General features: G+C 43.3%; 3 protein-coding genes across 8 annotated transcripts in view; 2 read left to right on the top strand and 1 right to left on the bottom strand.

The window, feature by feature from the left end:
• The first annotated feature begins 2,516 nt into the window (after window positions 1–2,516).
• Window positions 2,517–12,732, top strand: LOC110531655 (erythropoietin a). Of its 2 annotated transcripts, none has more exons than XM_021614971.3 (5): window positions 2,517–2,885; window positions 8,745–8,875; window positions 9,394–9,480; window positions 9,683–9,847; window positions 11,302–12,732. In XM_021614971.3, the coding sequence occupies exons 1-5, from the start codon at window positions 2,870–2,872 to the stop codon at window positions 11,443–11,445; spliced, it is 543 nt and encodes a 180-aa protein (XP_021470646.1). In that variant the 5' UTR covers window positions 2,517–2,869; the 3' UTR covers window positions 11,446–12,732. The 2 variants fall into 2 exon arrangements, with proteins under 2 accessions (XP_021470646.1, XP_021470645.1); XM_021614970.3 differs by having other exon boundaries at window positions 2,805–3,356.
• A 391-nt stretch (window positions 12,733–13,123) lies between these two features.
• LOC110531656 (ribonuclease P protein subunit p20) lies at window positions 13,124–15,880 on the bottom strand. Of its 3 annotated transcripts, none has more exons than XM_021614973.3 (2): window positions 15,794–15,880; window positions 13,124–14,415 (listed from the first exon to the last, which is right to left on the bottom strand). In XM_021614973.3, the coding sequence occupies exons 1-2, from the start codon at window positions 15,794–15,796 to the stop codon at window positions 13,909–13,911; spliced, it is 510 nt and encodes a 169-aa protein (XP_021470648.2). In that variant the 5' UTR covers window positions 15,797–15,880; the 3' UTR covers window positions 13,124–13,908. The 3 variants fall into 3 exon arrangements, with proteins under 3 accessions (XP_021470648.2, XP_090039845.1, XP_021470649.2); XM_090183719.1 differs by lacking the exon at window positions 15,794–15,880 and adding an exon at window positions 14,821–14,950 and having other exon boundaries at window positions 13,124–14,369; XM_021614974.3 differs by lacking the exon at window positions 15,794–15,880 and adding an exon at window positions 14,821–14,933.
• Window positions 15,421–16,935, top strand: part of LOC110531653 (GRB10-interacting GYF protein 1) — a 34,123-nt gene continuing 32,608 nt past the window's right edge. For all 3 annotated transcript variants that reach the window (XM_021614966.3, XM_021614968.3, XM_021614965.3), the window contains exon 1: window positions 15,421–15,619. The gene's annotated coding sequence lies outside the window, so the exon portion shown is untranslated. The remainder of the gene's footprint in view (window positions 15,620–16,935) is intronic.

The following is a 16,935-nucleotide window of genomic DNA, read 5'->3' as shown; positions in this document are numbered from 1 at the left end:
TTTCTGAACCCTTCTACAACGGGCAAATATGAATGGAAGGTTAAGTTCAGATCAAAAGGGGTGCTATCAAAAAGTGATTGATTTCAAAGGGATTTACCCTTAAATGACTTGTGTAGTTTGACTAATTTACCCAGAAGATGTTTCACAGAACACTGGGTGTATTCTTGCTGGCCCGTGGTGCCCGAGTATAGTCGCTGTGTGTGTACGTGCATGTATGCGGGTGCATTTACAGTACGTTTGTACAGTATAGAATGTACGTGAACATGTATGTCTACAGTATCGGGTTTCCCTGTATTTCTTTAAGTAAGGCAGTGTGATCCGCTAAGCGTCAGTGGCACCTGATAGGGCACATTCAAACATACCACTACTTCCTCTGTGACGTAAAAGGATCTCATTGTCCACTAAAAGGGGAACTCTTTAAAAGGCCTTCTATTATTCTAGGAATGAAGAGGAGTAATCAAGCCATCCTACAAAAACTACCTTCAGAGTGAACAGAACTACTAGGGCGGAGTACTTGTTTCATTGTAACTAACACAAGGGAACAATACCAGCAGGAAACGTTTCTAAGAATGCCATCTGCAAACATGCATCAAATACTATACGTACTATATGTCAAATACTATGCATACTACATGTCAAACGATTTGGCGGCGTTCTGAGCAACAACCATGTCATTACGGTTTCTTAATGAAACCATATATAGTCTTATAAAATGGTAGGGCTTATGTACAAGGCTTTATTCAATAACCCAAGTCTAAACCAGAAGGAAACTATTTGGACCTCCTTCTGTGATTGGCTGTATATCAAATCAGGGTCTTAGTCTATATCCAAATGAAAACTATGTTAGCCCATTGAGCTAAAGCCTAGGCATTTATCTAGGGGAGCCAACACAGGACCTCAGGTCTTACATCACGTGAGAGAATATTAAATAGTGTTTTACAGTGCACACTACCAAATTAGGTCTTCTTGTTTGGTCATGCATATGTTTTTTTGAACCCCCCACCACCCCCCAATATCTAACATGTTAGAATGTTGAATGAGGGGGGATCATCAACTCCTACATCTGAGAGCAAAGAAATTGACATTGGTCCCCCTGCTAATATGTCACCTGTTTCTGTGAACGTGCAGGACAGTGACCAACATACACTACATGATCAAAAGTATGTGGACACTTGCCCGCCGAACATCTCATTCCAAAATCATGAGCATTAATATGGAGTTGATCTCCCCTCTGCTGCTATAACAGCCTCTCCTCTTTTGATGTTGGAACATTGCCGTGGGGGCTTGCTTCCAATCAGCCACAAGAACATTAATGAGGTCAGGCGTTCTATTTCATCCCAAAGGTGTTCGGTGGGGTTGAGGTCAGGGCTCTGTGCAGGCCAGTCAAGTTCTTCCACACTGATCTCGACAAACCATTTCTGTATGGACCTTGCTTTGTGCACAGGGGCATTGCCATGCTGAAACAGTAAAGGGCCTTCCCCAATCTGTTGCTACAAAGTTGGAAGCACAGAATCGTCTACAATGTATGCTGTAGTGTTAAGATTTCCCTTCACTGGAACTAAGGGGCCTATCCGGAACCATGAAAAACTGCCCCAGACTATTATTCCTCCTAAACCAAACTTTACAGTTGGCACTGTGCATTTGGGCAGTTAGTGTTCTCTTGGCATCCGCAAAACCCAGATTAATCTGTCAGATTGGCAGATGGTGAAGCGTGATTCGTCACTCCAGGGAACGTGTTTCCTCTGCTCCAGAGTCCAATGGTGGGGAGCTTTAAACCACTCCAGCCGACCCTTGGCATTGCACATGGTGATCTTAGGCTTGTGTGCGGCTGCTCGGCCATGGAAACCCATTTCATGAAGCTCCTGACGAACAGTTATTGTACTGACTTTACTTCCAGGAGCAGTTTGTAACTTGTAGTGAATGTTGCAGCCGAGGACAGATGATTTTTACACACTTCAGCACTCGCCGGTCCTATTCTGTAAGCTTGTGTGGCCTACCACTTGGGTGCTGAGCCATTGTTTCTCTTAGACGCTTCCACTTCACAACAACAGCACTTACAGTTGACTGGGGCAGCTCTAGCAGGGCAGAAATGTGAACAACTGACTTGTTGGGAATGTGGCATCCTATGAAGGTTCCACGTTACAAGTCATTTTACTGCCTATGTGTGTTTATGGAGATTGCATGGCTGTGTGCATGATTTTATACACCAGTCAGCAACGATGTGGCTGAAATAGCCGAATCCACTCATTTGTAGGGGTGTCCACATACTTTTGTATATATAGTGTATTTGGACAGGAACCTCGGAGGGCTCAAAGCCTCCCCACCCCCGCCACGCGTGGCTGTGTCTCCTAGACAGCAAGCTACAAGTCGGGGAGACAAACGCTAGCGACTTGCTCCAACAAAACTGGGTGGGGGGTGTTTGCGTCTCAACAAAGCTCTAAGATGTTGACGCTAAAGGCCTCTGAGGAATGCAAATAACGGCATTATTAAAGTAACAATCTAGGACAAGGCTATTTAATTTGGTAATGTTCTAGGCTGTCAGCGCACCATGGCGCACCGGCACTTCTGGCACACTTGCATAACCTTATTTACATTTGGGGACTATTATTTGAAAACATGGATATTATTTGGATGACAATATAATACAATAAATGTCCCAAAACAAAGGAAGTCGTTCAGATAGTCATCACAGGACAATGTAACTTTATTTTCATTGTCATCAATTTAAAAAAAAATCTCAGTTGTAGAAACACCTACCGGATAGCCCAGGGACAATCCATAAAAGAGCTTCGGGTTGCAATTAGTGGGCAATAGACGGGCCAATGTGCGAAACGGCGAGGATCCTGTGAGGGACTATGCAGATTCCGATATGGAGTTGCCACCCAGTGAGTAACTAGTAATGCTTTAGTTTTATTCTCCTGAAGTTGAATATTTTCATGGTTTGGCAAAGGACTACCTGAGTTGACGTTTTATAGCTCTTGTCTGTGTTGACGCGTAGGCCTGAAGAGCGTGCGCTCATCCCAGTCGGCTGTAGCCTTATCGCTTTGCTGAGGGGAGGTAAATACACGTTTTAGTGACTTGCCAAAGCAGTGACGAAAAGCCTGATAGATCGTTGCTCCGGCGAGGAGGCTACTGTAGCCTATATTTGGCTCTGACTGGTAGACGCAGCTACAGCACTAAGCTCCTCACATTCAGCACCTGGAGAATGAGGACCAGTACACTGGGCATGGTTGGGAATTTTTAATGAACCGATGGCTTTTGCATGTTGAGGAGTGGGTGAACAGATGTTATTATTTCGCGCAATGTGTTTAAACGACACATCATTGCTTTGCGAATGTTCCACAATTCAAGTCGAGGTAAGACCGTTTTCCAATTACTTGGTATGCTATAAACGAAATAGGCTGCTATAGTCACATTTTCTGGTACGACTAATAAGGAGGCTATACATATTATACAGCCCAAATAATGTGAAGCCTAAAAACTGTCGATGTGCCCTCGGGCAAGGAACGTAACCATTGTCACTCTGAATAAGAGCGTCTGCTAAATGTAAATATCAGCGTTTCAACCACGTTTTGATTTTGGCTTTCAAATTATGCTTTCATAAAGGAACTTTAATACAGTAAAAGTAGTTTATTTTCACATCCAGGTTTTGACAGAGAATGGGTCAACTACGTGCGTAAAGTCCCCTATATCAATAGTCTAGTGAGGCGACGCATGGACGCGCAATATCTCCGCCGTTCCAGCTCAAATAGTTTGTGATTTTGTGTCGTTTTTTAAAATACATTTTATTGATTGATCGATTGATTTAACCAGAAGGTACTCATGGTTGACATATGTACAGTACGTTTTTACCCATGACCTTTCCATGAGTACCAACTCAGTGGCCTTGTGGTTAGTGTCATCTCTGAGATTAGATGGTTGAATTGATGGATTGGGGGTAAAGCCCTACCCTGCGATAGACGGCTCAGTATCCTGTCCAGGGGGTATACTTGTACATCCAGATGCCTCAAGCTACAGACAGAAACAGGAGAGGGGCTCCTGCCCTATGGGCCGTTCCGGCTCTGACAATGCTACTTCTTACTTATCATGAGTAAGGCGATGGATGTGTTTCCTGTTAGTTAACTGTAGCATGACTGCAATGTTGAGGCAGCAAGGAAGTGACATGCTTCCAGTTAATGCTGATTAATGTTAGAATGGGATGACTTTACATTTTTCAAAGGATGATTGAACAGAAAAAGGATTTCCACAGAGGAAGTTCAAGATTCCAGCCTTTGACTTTGCATTGCATTGGGATTCCTCACAGGAAATTGCTGATTACTCACAACTTTGCACTTTCAGTCTAAGAGTCAGGCTGGCAGTGTAGTAGGTTGTTATACATCATTTACCTGTCACTCTTCCCAATTGGATTGAAGTGTTGAGATCACCTTGAGAATGAACCAATGGCATGTAGAAGTAATTTGATTTATTAAACGTCAAGAGTAGGAATGAAATCGTCTCAAAAGAGAGCATCACTGACAGCTAGGTGACCTTTGAGAGATTCATCTGCCACTCTGTGTCTGGTGCTTGCCAAGGTTTACCATCAGTGCACGGCGCAGAACTAGACCCTAGAATGGCAAAAAATAGAAGTCAAAACTTGGCATTTGATGCTGCTGGCATTGGTTCTGTTACCTTTCACTTTGGCCAGCTTCCTGGACTCCAGAGTCCCTGTGCTCAGCACGTGACTGGCAGGCAGGCAGAGTAGTCTATGGGTCAGCATTGCAGAGTCAGTCAGTGAAGGAGTCTGGGAGTGAGTGAGTGCATAGAGAGGACACACAATCAGTCTCACACGTAGGCCATGGCAAAGGTCGGAGGGTCACACTAATCAACTTGTTAAACATAGTGATTGAAAAGTGTGGAATTCAGACATTCAACCCTAGAGGAGGTCAGTTATGCTATGCTGCTCTTTCCAAACCACCTACAACCTCTCAGACTGGAATGGGGTGTAAGGTTATATGAGTGTAATCCATACTTTTGTTTGTCTTGTCATTACATTGTGTCCCTAAGTACCACCCACGCACACACACACACACTCAAACACACACACACTGCTGCAGCTGGCCTAATTTCTTAGTCTCCAAAGGCCAGCGTGGGGTTCCAGTATGTGACACAGATAATCAGCATTACTTTAGAAGCATGCGACCATATCACCGCAGCCCGTGATTATAGCTGACTTAGTTATGACTAGGGTTGCAAAGCTACCAATAGTTTACCAAAGTTATCAGAACCTTAAAGTAGTTTTGGTAATTAACAGAAAATCTATGGCAATCTATTTTAACTTTGGTAGTTTATACTTGATTTACTTTTTAAAAAAAAATCATATATAGCATTCATTTTTTACATCAGACCATGTTTTCCATAAGTTTCTAATAGATGGACAATGTGGTTATTCATAAAACATATAAACACACACTTTTATTTATAAAATAAATAAAAGTGTGTTAAAAAAAACAATACGCTGAAACCCTCATATTAAACACCAACGGTATTCACTAAGTTGAAGGGATAATGTTTTATAGCTTTGTCATTCAAGTTGTTTGAAAATCATCTTATAAAATGATTCAACATACACTGAACAATAATATAAATGCATCTTGTATAGTGTTGGACCCATGTTTAATGAGCTGAAATAAAATATTCCACACAATGCACAAAAAGTATATTTCTCTAAAATGTTGTGCACATTGTTTACATCCCTGTTGGTGAGCATTTCTCCTTTGCCAAGATAATCCATTCACCTGACAGGTGTGGCATATCACGAAGCTGATTAAACAGCATGATCATTACACAGGTGCACCTTGTGCTGGGGACAATAAAAGGCCACTCTAAACTGTGTGTTTTTGTCACAAAACACAAAGTTTTGAGGGAGCACACAATTGGCTTGCTGACTGCAGGAATATCCACCAGAGCTGTTGCCAGAGAATTTAATGTTAATTTATCTACCATAAGCCGCCTCCAACATAGTTTTAGAGAATTTGGCAGTACGTCCAACCAGCCTCACACCTGCCGAACACGTGTATGGTGTCATGTGGGCGAGCGGCTTGCTGATGTCAACGTTGTGAACAAGTGCCCGGCCTTATGCACCGCCCCACGTCGCAAGGATCTGTACACAATTCCTGGAAGCTGAAAATGTCCCAGTTTTTCCATGGCCTGCACACTCACTAGACATGTCATCCATTAAGCATGTATGGGATGCTCTGGATCGACGTGTATGCCAGCGTTTTCCAATTCCCGCCAATATCCAGCAACTTCGCACAGCCATTGAAGTGGAGTGGGACAACATTCCACAGGCCACAACCAACAGCCTGATCAACTCTATGCGAAGGAGATGTGTCGCGCTGCATGAGGCAAATGGTGGTCACACCAGATACTGACTGGTTTTCTGATCCATACCCCTACCTCTTTTTTTTAGGTCTCTGTGACCAAGAGATGCATATCTGTATTCCCAGTCATGTGAAATCCATAGATTAGGGCCTAATGAATTTATTTACATTGACTGATTTCCTTACATGAACTGTAACACAGTAAAATTGTTGAAATGTTCTTGGTGCGTTTATATTTTGTTCAGTATATTTTATATGTGATGAGGCCAAACAAAGAACCAGAGACAATTACAGACATCCAATAGAGACACTAGATGTCTTGTGATAGATTACATAAATCCCTGAAAGATGCCAAAATTCTAGTAGTTTACTGGTAAATGTAAAAAGTTCCCAGTAATATACCCTCCCTAAGTATGACACAGGGGACAACACAGACAGACAACATAAAGGGGTTTTATGTACACAGGGTGAAGACCCTGAGAGAGGGTTAGGGTTAGAGGGGGCATTTCCTCTTTGACCCTTAAAAGGGATCTCTGTGAGTCCTCTTTGTCCTCCCCACAGCCAACATTGTTTTTTAAAAAACATCAATGGGCTAAGAAAATCTTTTGTTCTCTGAGTTTAAAAAAAATCTTGGTTGATAAGCCAACTTTCTATGTTTAGACCACTAAAGGCTAAACCCAAATAATTGGCAAACATTTGACTCATCCTTGCAGAATGGTTTTGGGGAAACGGCTGCGGAGGCTACCGGTGCTCAGCCTGACACGAGGCAGCCTTGGAGAGCTGTCTGTAATCTGTAGCATTTTACTGTGTCATACAGTCAGGCTGCAGTGAAAGAGCTCATTCACATGATGTCCATATTTGTATTTATTATGGATCCCCATTAGCTGTTGCTTAGGCAGCAGCTACTCTTCCTGGGGTCCAGCAAAATTAAGGCAGTTATATGACCTGAACAACTCCATTGAACTGTCATGTGTAACACATAGGGTTTACCACAATTATTATGGAACAGTTTGCACTAGGAGAGGTGCGTGCAAGACTGAACACGTGGAAAGGCCGGGGGTGTATTCATTCCCACGATTCTGTTGCTAAACATTTCTTAAACGTAAGCAAACAGAACGAAACGGGGAGGGACTAACCTGATTTGCCCAATACAAACTCTCATTTTGCTCTGTTTGCTTCCATTTGGTTCTTAAACGGTAAACGATTTCCATAATGCATACATCACTGTTGAGCCCATTTTTGCCAGGCTGTCACTAGAAATACCACAAAACGCATACACTTTAAGAACACACATGAGCCAATATACGTGAAGCTCAGGAATACATAGACGGCAGATTTCCACAAAAGCACTGTTATGTGCTGTGTACAGTAGCATTGTGCTGGAATACTAGCCACTCTGTGTGTCCAGGATCATGTCTGATCTCATGTTCTGGATGACGGATCACAAGTAACCTTGATCCATTGCATTAGCTTGCAGGTCAAGAATACCAAGTAACACCCAATTCAAACAGTTATTCTTCTACAGTGTAAATTAAATCATCTTGGCCTGAATAGAACAATACTAGTTTGTCTTGAGTGAAGAGGCAAGCAGTGGAGAACATAGTTACAGTAGTGTGCTGAGAGGCACAGCCCGTGCTACAGCAGCACGGTCAGAGCTAGAAAGAGCAGTTCAGACGTCTGGGTTTGACTTAGGGGTAGCTCCTGTGACTGGGTGGTTATGTTGCTCCTAGGTTCACAGGGGGTTTGCAAAGGACCAGGGGATGTGCTCAAAACATGGGGCAAGGAGATGGAGGAGGGGATGCTACAGAGGATGGGAGGCAGGGAAAAGGGATTCAACTTGGGACAGATGGATGTAAACAGAATTGGGAGACACTAATAGAACCAGAGAGGTCTGGGTAGAGAGAGGATGACACCTACATGCATAGGCTAGCATACATAGCTCCAAGCCAATGGCATGTATTTAATGGGAGTTTAAAAGCCTAAACACAGCTATTCATTCATTGGCATATATATATGAAGAAAGACATTCTTTGCATCAGTATTAGTAGTTTTGGAGCTCCTTGTGTAGCGATGCAACATGCAATATGACTCCCTGCTAAAATACAGGTTAAATAATATCCAGAGTCCCCCTTGTGGTCAATACTAGTGCCAGAGCATGATTGCATTTGACTCACCCAAATACAGACATATGTAGTCTATATGTAATTAGTCAGCCTTGCTCAAATCCACCCCTACCCCTTTGATAACATGTTTTCCATATTGCTTATGGGTTAAGCTACAGATTGTTTAATTGGTTATGGCTGATAATGGTATGGAGTGTTGACAGTATGTTTGCTGAAGCCCCTCTGTGTGTGTGTGTGTGTGTGTGTGTGTGTGTGTGTGTAGGACTCTTTACGTTGCTGCTGATGCTGTTGGAGTGGACCAGACCAGGCCTACCGTCTCCCCTGCGGCCGATCTGTGACCTGCGGGTCCTAAAACACTTCATTGAAGAGGCCAGAGATGCCCAAGCAGCCATGGTGAGAGACACACCACATCCATGTCCGGTCTGGTCTGGTCTGAGCCCTTATTAATAAATTGTCTAAAAGTAGGAGTGCTTATCTGAGATCACGGCCCCTCCCCCTTTTCAATTCTTTATAATCTTATGGTTCAGACACACCAATAGCTGTTGCTGGCCGAGAGTACTCTGAATATCATTTGTGAACTGAGTGTGCACCGATTTTACATGTAGAGTCGCATGAAAAATAACGTCAGTCGGACCTCTACAGCAGGTGGTCCCTAAAACACAGCGCGGACACTAGGCAGACGAACGTGAGATCCACATCTGGTGCGATTTGTGTGAGCTTTAAGAGGAAAACTGATCCTTGATCAGCATTCATATTCACCCTTTATGAATACGGGCCCTGGCCATGAACTGGTGCTATTTACAGTGATAGTCATGGTGTTAGTTACATTTCATCTCACACAGCTCTCATTTTCTATCCATTTTTCCTCGCCCCGTTTCTTTTCTCCATCCGTCCCCCGCTCCCTCCCTCAGCTGACTTGTAAAGAAGGATGTGGTCTTCCAGAGCCCGTCACTGTTCCCCAAACCAAAGTAGACTTCAGCATCTGGGAGAGGAAAAATGTAAGTAACAACAGTCTGCCTCTCTCTCCAAGAAGAAGAACCAGTCTACCTAAGAATGTGCTCTACTGTTATCAGACCAGCAATATATCCTGTTAACTCATTGCAGATCCACATAGAGAGAGTTTGGCCATTGAGGTTTCAACCTCAATCACATGGCTCTGGTCAACTGGGCAACTATGTCTCTCTCTGTGTGTTTTTGTAGGCACTGGAGCAAGCTCAGGAGGTACAGTCTGGCCTGTGGCTGTTAAACCAGGCCATTGGCTCGCTACGAGCCTCCGTCACCAACACAGCGTTGCAAAGCCACATAGACAACAGCCTCATAAACATCTTCAGAATAGGAAAGGTGCTGCGCAGCCTCGACATCCAGGTGAGCCAGGTCAGGGAATTGTGCAAGGTGCAAGGGCTTTGTGCAAGGGCTTGTGGAAGTTGCTATTGCAGACAAGCATAGGAATGAATGGTCACTATCTTAAGTTCACTTTGGGCCCTGTCCAGATGCATTCCTAGAGACACGCAATGTTTAACCTGAATGACCCAGTTACTACTATTCCCACACGGTGGCTGGAGCTTGCTGCTGATGGCTAGTTGTGTCATGCTGACTGTACGCTCTTTGGGGAAAAAAGGTGTTATCTAGAGCCTAAAAGGGTTCTTCGGCTGTCCCCATAGGATAATTCTTTGAAGAACCCCTTTTGGTTCCAGGTAGAACTCTGTACTGTAGAACCATTTCCACAGAGAGTTCCACATGGAATCCAAAAGGTTTCCACATGGAATCCAAAAGGGTTCTTACTGGAACCAAAAAGGGTTCTCCTATGGGGACAGCCAAAAAACCCTTTTGGAACCTGCTTTTCTAAGAGTGTAAGGGACTGTTAGGTAGAGAAATTCAGAGAATCCTCTCGGGGGCGGTGGTTCTTAGATAGTAGCAGAAATGACGACAACCACACTCACATCCACCAGTGAGGTGGGGCACTAACAGGCAGGCAGAGTTTACTGGGTACACGCCAAGGCCATGTAAAGACTAAATGAGCTCCATTCATTCCATCTGTGCTTTCAGGCTCAAGGGTTACTGCAGAGCTTTCATAGTATAGACATCAAACAAACAGCTCCCTAGGCTTGTACCCTGGTGAAATACTGCTGATATTCCTTCATCATGGGGATATTGTTTTTAAATCTTTCCATCCAGTCTAGTGTCTAGTGTAGTGTGTCATTTTTTAAATATTGATTTCATGGTTGTGTTCATCAGGATACACTGTGGCGAAATGTTGTACAACGGAAAAAGAAAACAAGTGCATCTTGGACAAGTTCAGATGGAATCTCCCCGTTTCACGCCGTTTCGGACAGTTTTCTTTTGGTTTTTGCCAAGTGAACAAAACCCAGTAGGCTACTCCATTTTGTGTATGCTGACCAGGCTTGGGCGATATACCATATACTGGGGTATTTAGACATACCGACGGCGGGCTCCGGTAGTGCGTGTTATGTCACTGCTTATAACTAAATTAACTATCTAAGATATGCCAAATAAATTATATCCAACTCAGGGCTCCAGCTATGCATTTGGTTTGCTAACTTGCTAGCTAAGTGGCTAGATGGCAAGATCAAGGTTATTGGTTAGAGCAGAGACCATCAATCCCCTCCTGGATTAAGATCCATGTTGCCTAAATACATTTTGTGTGTAAAAAAATAATATATATATATTTTAAGAAGGAGCGCCCTTTGTGTGTACATCCATATACCCCGGTATGGTACAGAAACGATATGATGGTAGGGACATCTAGATAACCGTCCAACTCTAATACTGACATATTTCTTCTCCTGTCTTCCTGTCAGGAGTGCAACCCTCCAGCAGGAGGAGTGTCTGGAGGAGAGGAGACATGGCGGGTGTCGTCTGCTTCAGAGCTGCTTCAGGTCCACGTCAACTTCCTGCGAGGCAAGCTGCAGCTCTTGCTGTCCAACGCGCCCATCTGCCACTAGGGCGGCAGCTGATTGGGGCTCTCCGAGGCGGGGCCGAGTTGATTGGAGCTTCCCGAGGCAGGGGGTGGGATCTGACACTATTGACCCTGCTTGTTGCCAGGTAGAACTCTAAAAGATGAGTGGGTGGACCAGATCTTCACAGGAGAGAATTAAGCTATATGGACAGAACAGTTCCTATTGGACTTTAAAAGGAAAAGAGCAGGTAGCACCTTGAACATGGAGATGAGGGAAGTATGTGGTTAAGAAATCACACACCGAAAAGGAATGGGGCCTACAGAATACACAGCTCCACAGCTCTTTAATGGGCACTCTTCAGCACTTTGTGTGTGTCTGTATGTCTTTTAGCATGAGTGTGATTCTGTGGCCCCTACTGCAATGGAATGTGACTTCTCATCGCCAAGCCTGCGTAATCGACGCAGATTGCACATGACGACACCTTGTTGGAGTTCTACTCAACTGTCATTGACTGCCTATCAAATACCAGAATGAGACCAGAATGAGGGGGCCTAGCCTGTACCACAAACTCTTCAAACACCACCTGCCTCGTTCTTAACACAAAACACTTCTCCAACTGCTGTCTATCAGTGTCCTCATCTGTATTATATATTGCTAATGTAATTACTTATTTATAGAGATTTATATTTTTACTTTTAAGCTCCAGTTACTGTCATGACTATAGTATTATGAGAGATATACTGTAACTAGGAGCTAGAGACCACAGTTGAGCTCTAACGATTGACCATAATTACTGTATACCACCACTGAACATTGTTGTTAAGATATTTGTACAAGTCAATATCCAACTGTTCACTGTCTGTTACCCTTTGTAGAAGAAATGATCTGTGTGTTTGTATGTACTGTATGTGTGAGAGAGTACCTGTTTGAATGAGTTTTATACAACTCCTTATAACCCTATTGAATGGACTAGAGGGGGGAAGAAACAGAAGCAGAGGTTCAGTCGGTTGAAGGAGGAAAAGATTGCGCGGAAGAGGGAGAGGGGGCTTACGTGAGAACTCCGAAGCTATGCTGTGATTATCAGTGTCTGGTTTATGCACACCAGCACTCAAATAGAGCTTCGACGCAGATAGCATGACTGCCAGGAAAAATATTGATTGGTTCTCATGATGAACATCCTGCATGCCTCTCTCTCGCCTTCATTCAAGCAGCAGCCAATCAAGCGCAATCCTGGGAACCTTTGGAGTCGGTGACGTTGGGGATTCTTCCAATGTCGGGATTAGTGTTTTTCTCCTGTGTTTTGTTTCCCGTATTAAAAGTCTTGCAGTCACAGTGCAGATGTTTGTACATGTTTTTTCCTGTTTGTTTCAGATGTTTTGTCCCTACTATTACACTGCCATTTGGTATTTAAATACAAAATATTATTCTTAGATTAAAAGGATGGATGAAAACAACGTAAGAGGAAGTTTGTCTGTGTGATAAGTGCCTCTCTTTTGAAGTCCAGATATATCTGGTGCTGAAAGAAAGCCTTGTTTTGGGGTTGCATACTTAGCAACAGTTCAAATGAATTCAGGTAGAAAACACGGGTATTGTTAAATTTCAAACTCAAATCACGGTTAAATAGTTTCACATACCTAAAACATGCATTGTGCAAATGAAGCATTCTATTGTCACCTAGTGGAAATTCACTGTTACTATACCTGAAAAAATGACTGGATTATAGTTTTGCACTTTAATGTTTTATTAAATAAACCAGTACTTTTCTCAATCTATTTTATGGCACATAAAAAAACTAGATTGAAAATATACAATAAATACTGTATATACATGTTCAAATACTGAAAAACAAAATGTGGCCAAAGTCAAATAAAAAAATAACGTTTATTGACTCTTCCACAGAGCTAGATTTCCATGTATGGAATCGGTAGGTAAAACATATGATTGGCATGTCTCATGCCCAGACTTGGTTTGTAAACTTCAATTTGACCAGAAATGACTGAAGTATTACTCATTTCCCATGGTCAAAATAATATTCAGTGTTACCACAAGAAACAAAAAACGTGTAACAAATACATTTAATGAAAGATTCAAATCCACATCCTTTTCAGAGATTAAACATATTCCCACATGGGGAACAGGTGTATTGTAGCTTGTATGAGTTGGTCTTAGTCTGGTCTGTCCCATTTCCTATGGGAGTTTGTTTCAGGCAGTAAGGGATTGTCTGGAAATGACGATGCCATGAAACAACACACTCTTGATACTGACAAATGCACTGCTCTGACTGACATCATGCATGACAAAATATGTAACAAAACTGAGAAAGAGATTCCAATAGTGGATAGATAATTATCCCTGCATCTAAACAACACTGTCAGTCTTAGCCACTGCAGGTGGATGGAATAGGTGTACCCCTGATATGACTCGACTCCATCAGTAGGATATTACAGACAACACATCAATGGAGGTAGTTAGCCATATCCAAGCTAGGGACGATAGTTGTGTTTCGGGTCACTGTGAGTCTGGGTAGAACACTTTGATATGAATAGCAGAGTTATTCCGGGAGCGCGCCATGGGTTCCCCCGCCTCGTCAGGATCCTCAGGCTCCATATCGTCCAGCAGCTCCACTGTAGACGTGTTGGCTTCCAGCTGTAGCGCCCCCTGGCTACTGGCCTGGAGCTGCAGGGCAATGTTGATGGCCCTGTTGATGGCCAGGCCCAGACCGTGGACACGGATCTCTCCGTGGCCTCCTCCTTCGAGCAGCTTTTGGCAGCGGGCCAACTGGGCCCGGAAGTCTGTCTTCATGTTGACGTACACGTCGTTGCGGCGCTTGGGCAGCTTCCTGGGGAGACGCTTGCGTAGGGTGTACTCTATGGGGTCCATCATCACCCCTGTGCCGCTGCCGTCGGCTGGGGGCATGATGATGCCAGGGGGTGTCTGGGGGATGGAGGCGGAGATAAGGCTGCGTGGTTCTGCCATTACAAGTGAGTCAGAGACAGGGAAGGGTGAGATGGAGCACTGCAGTAAAGCAAAAACAACAGGAAATGTCAATGACAAGAATGGACAACCAACACAAATTGTTATCCTTTATTTAACTAGGCAAGTCAGTTAAGAACAATTTCTTATTTACAATGACGGCCTACACAATCATCTTTCATACAGCACATATACTGCTTAGCCACACTACTGAAGGATCAAATAATGTATATAATAGCAAAAAATGAACACATAGCTATGCCACTGACGTCATGAAATACCACTACCGGGGGGAGGTCTATATGGATTTAAAGTTAGGTAGCTAGCTAGCTAGATTAGAATTTAATGTAATTTAGCCGCTACACTCTCTTTGCAAAAATGTGTCACTCCAAACCAATTTAGTTAACATTCTGACAATATTAGAAAGTGAAAGCAATCCGACTGTACCTCCAACTACTGTTTGCAACCAAATTATTCTTATTTTTTGTCTATCGTGCTGGATGGAGACTTTCAACCTGACTATGAACGTCCGGAAACACAAAGGTTCCCCGGAAGTAATCATATGATAATGACAACGTTCTCCTCCAACAAGGAATTATTTTAAGTCATATTGCGCCACCCTTTGACTGCTCGAGAAATTAAAACAACGTTGCAGTCTGACCAGAGTGACTTTTCAAATCAAATGGTTCGACTGAATCGCCGCGATAGTATGTTACAAACTTGCAGGCGCAGCCCCCCATGTAAACATTACACGTGCAGTATAGCCTAGGCAGCGGATAGTGCCGCAGATCTAACGCTCACTGTCGGCTGCCTAGACTATGCACATTGCGGTCTTTCGTATGTGGATCGATTATGGACCCACTACAACCACTTGCGAGCACTCAAAATATGCATTATTAGCTTCAACCAAATTGCTAAGAATTATACATGCAGTGTATGCTAAGTTATACATGTTGTGCGAATGGGGTGATTTATCTTAAAGTAGTATACCGATATACCTAAACACTAGCCAACAACCACTAGTAACGCAAGTCAATGTAAAGTCACGTGGTGCGAATAGAACGGCCATCTTTCTCTGAAAACACAAACAACAAGAGTAGCGAGCCGACAAGACATCAACACGCAGTGACCGTAGGAGGGGGAAATAATAAATACAATATTTTTAATCATTCACAAAATATTGAATGAATGAAGATCGTACACACAAATAACGTATTTGAAAAATAATCAACATTGCTTCTGTAAGGTAAGCTATGGTTGTTATTGTCACAGCTAGCTAGTTTGCTAGCCACTTGATTTACCTGGCAAATCACTTAAATATGAGAGGGCACACACAAACACGAGTCGAATGCCTAGCTAAATTCTCTTGTTTAAGAAGATAGGGCTGTGAGCGAGCCGTTGTATAATGTGTATCGGTTACCATTGCTGCTTTATTGGTTTGTTTTGCTCAGGTTGTTGAAGGCCAAAGTAAGCAGCGAGGTAACGTTAGTTGTAGCTTGGGCGGCGGATTGGCGAGGGGGTGCGCGATTAACACACGGCGGGCACTCCGCCCCTCTTCGCCATATCTCGTGTCATTTGAACCTTGGATGTAAACCCAAGGCCTTACACGGCTAAATATACACATTGTAAGTGTTATGTAATCTAAATATGATTAGCTGGATAAATCGGTGTTCATTGATAAGTTACCCAGGTAGTTAACATTTTAGCTAAAATCGATTGTCCTGTTCATTTTCAAATGGCGTTTTTGACTCGAGCCTTGTTAGCGTTGCAACATGGCCCAACAACGCCGGTAATGTTAGCTAACTAGTTGCTACTCGAATTCCAAACAAGCGGGATACTGTAGTACTCAATCAAGTAATTTCCACAATGGTTAAACTTTAAGGAAAACTATTTATAAATTATCTGACATTAAAGGCAGTAACAAGCTGATATTATCACTATATTTTGCTTAAAATAACACCGGAATCCTGCTAGGTAATTGTCGTTACAGAACCAACCAATCGGACACCGGTTGGCCATGTTGTTTACTGTAGGCTAATATTGGACGGATTCGATTATTCTGAGCCGCGGGGCACTAGTATACGGTCCGTGACTTGAACGGGCAAACGCGGTGTGGGTGGAGCGCCCTCTTAACTTAACTCAAACAGTAAGGGGGTTCGATTAATCTCACCGGGGTGGCCGTGTAGGCATATTTTGCATCGGCTGAAAGCTGATTAAGTTCGATTTGGAACCGGGCTGCCTCCTGGGCGTGAGCCAGTTGCCCATATCAAAGCCCATGGTGAAATCTGCTCAAAACGAAACCGACGTAATTATGCGTGTTTAGTAATTAATATGATTCTGTGTTCATGTGCAAAAGTCCACCTATGCATAACTGGGTATCTCTAGGAAGAGGAGAATCCATCACATGATAAGATTGCCATAGTCTGAGGGTTTAGCACAGTCTGAATTCTAATTATATGGGGACAGCACTACAAGCCCATAGCCTAGGTGTCTGGGAGTTGGTTGTCTGTTTTTAACACAAAGCTTGGGGTTGGCATTCTGTTCCTTGAATATTGTTGTTGC

Source organism: Oncorhynchus mykiss, chromosome 9 (genome assembly GCF_057628025.1).
Source record: "Oncorhynchus mykiss isolate SJ-2025 chromosome 9, ASM5762802v1, whole genome shotgun sequence".
In the NCBI taxonomy this organism is placed as follows: domain Eukaryota; kingdom Metazoa; phylum Chordata; class Actinopteri; order Salmoniformes; family Salmonidae; genus Oncorhynchus; species Oncorhynchus mykiss.
This window is presented reverse-complemented; position numbering and strand designations above follow the sequence as displayed.

Excerpts from the sequence above, each read along its gene's own strand:
- LOC110531655 (XM_021614970.3), top strand. The coding sequence starts at position 3,335 with ATGTTCCACAATTCAAGTCGAG. Across the intron at positions 8,876-9,393 it reads GAGATGCCCAAGCAGCCATG|CTGACTTGTAAAGAAGGATG; the intron begins GTGAGAGACACA and ends TCCCTCCCTCAG. Across the intron at positions 9,481-9,682 it reads GCATCTGGGAGAGGAAAAAT|GCACTGGAGCAAGCTCAGGA; the intron begins GTAAGTAACAAC and ends GTGTTTTTGTAG.
- LOC110531656 (XM_090183719.1), bottom strand. The coding sequence starts at position 14,935 with ATGATTACTTCCGGGGAACCTTTGTGTTTCCGGACGTTCATAGTCAGG. Across the intron at positions 14,370-14,820 it reads GTTGCAAACAGTAGTTGGAG|AACCACGCAGCCTTATCTCC; the intron begins GTACAGTCGGAT and ends TTGTAATGGCAG.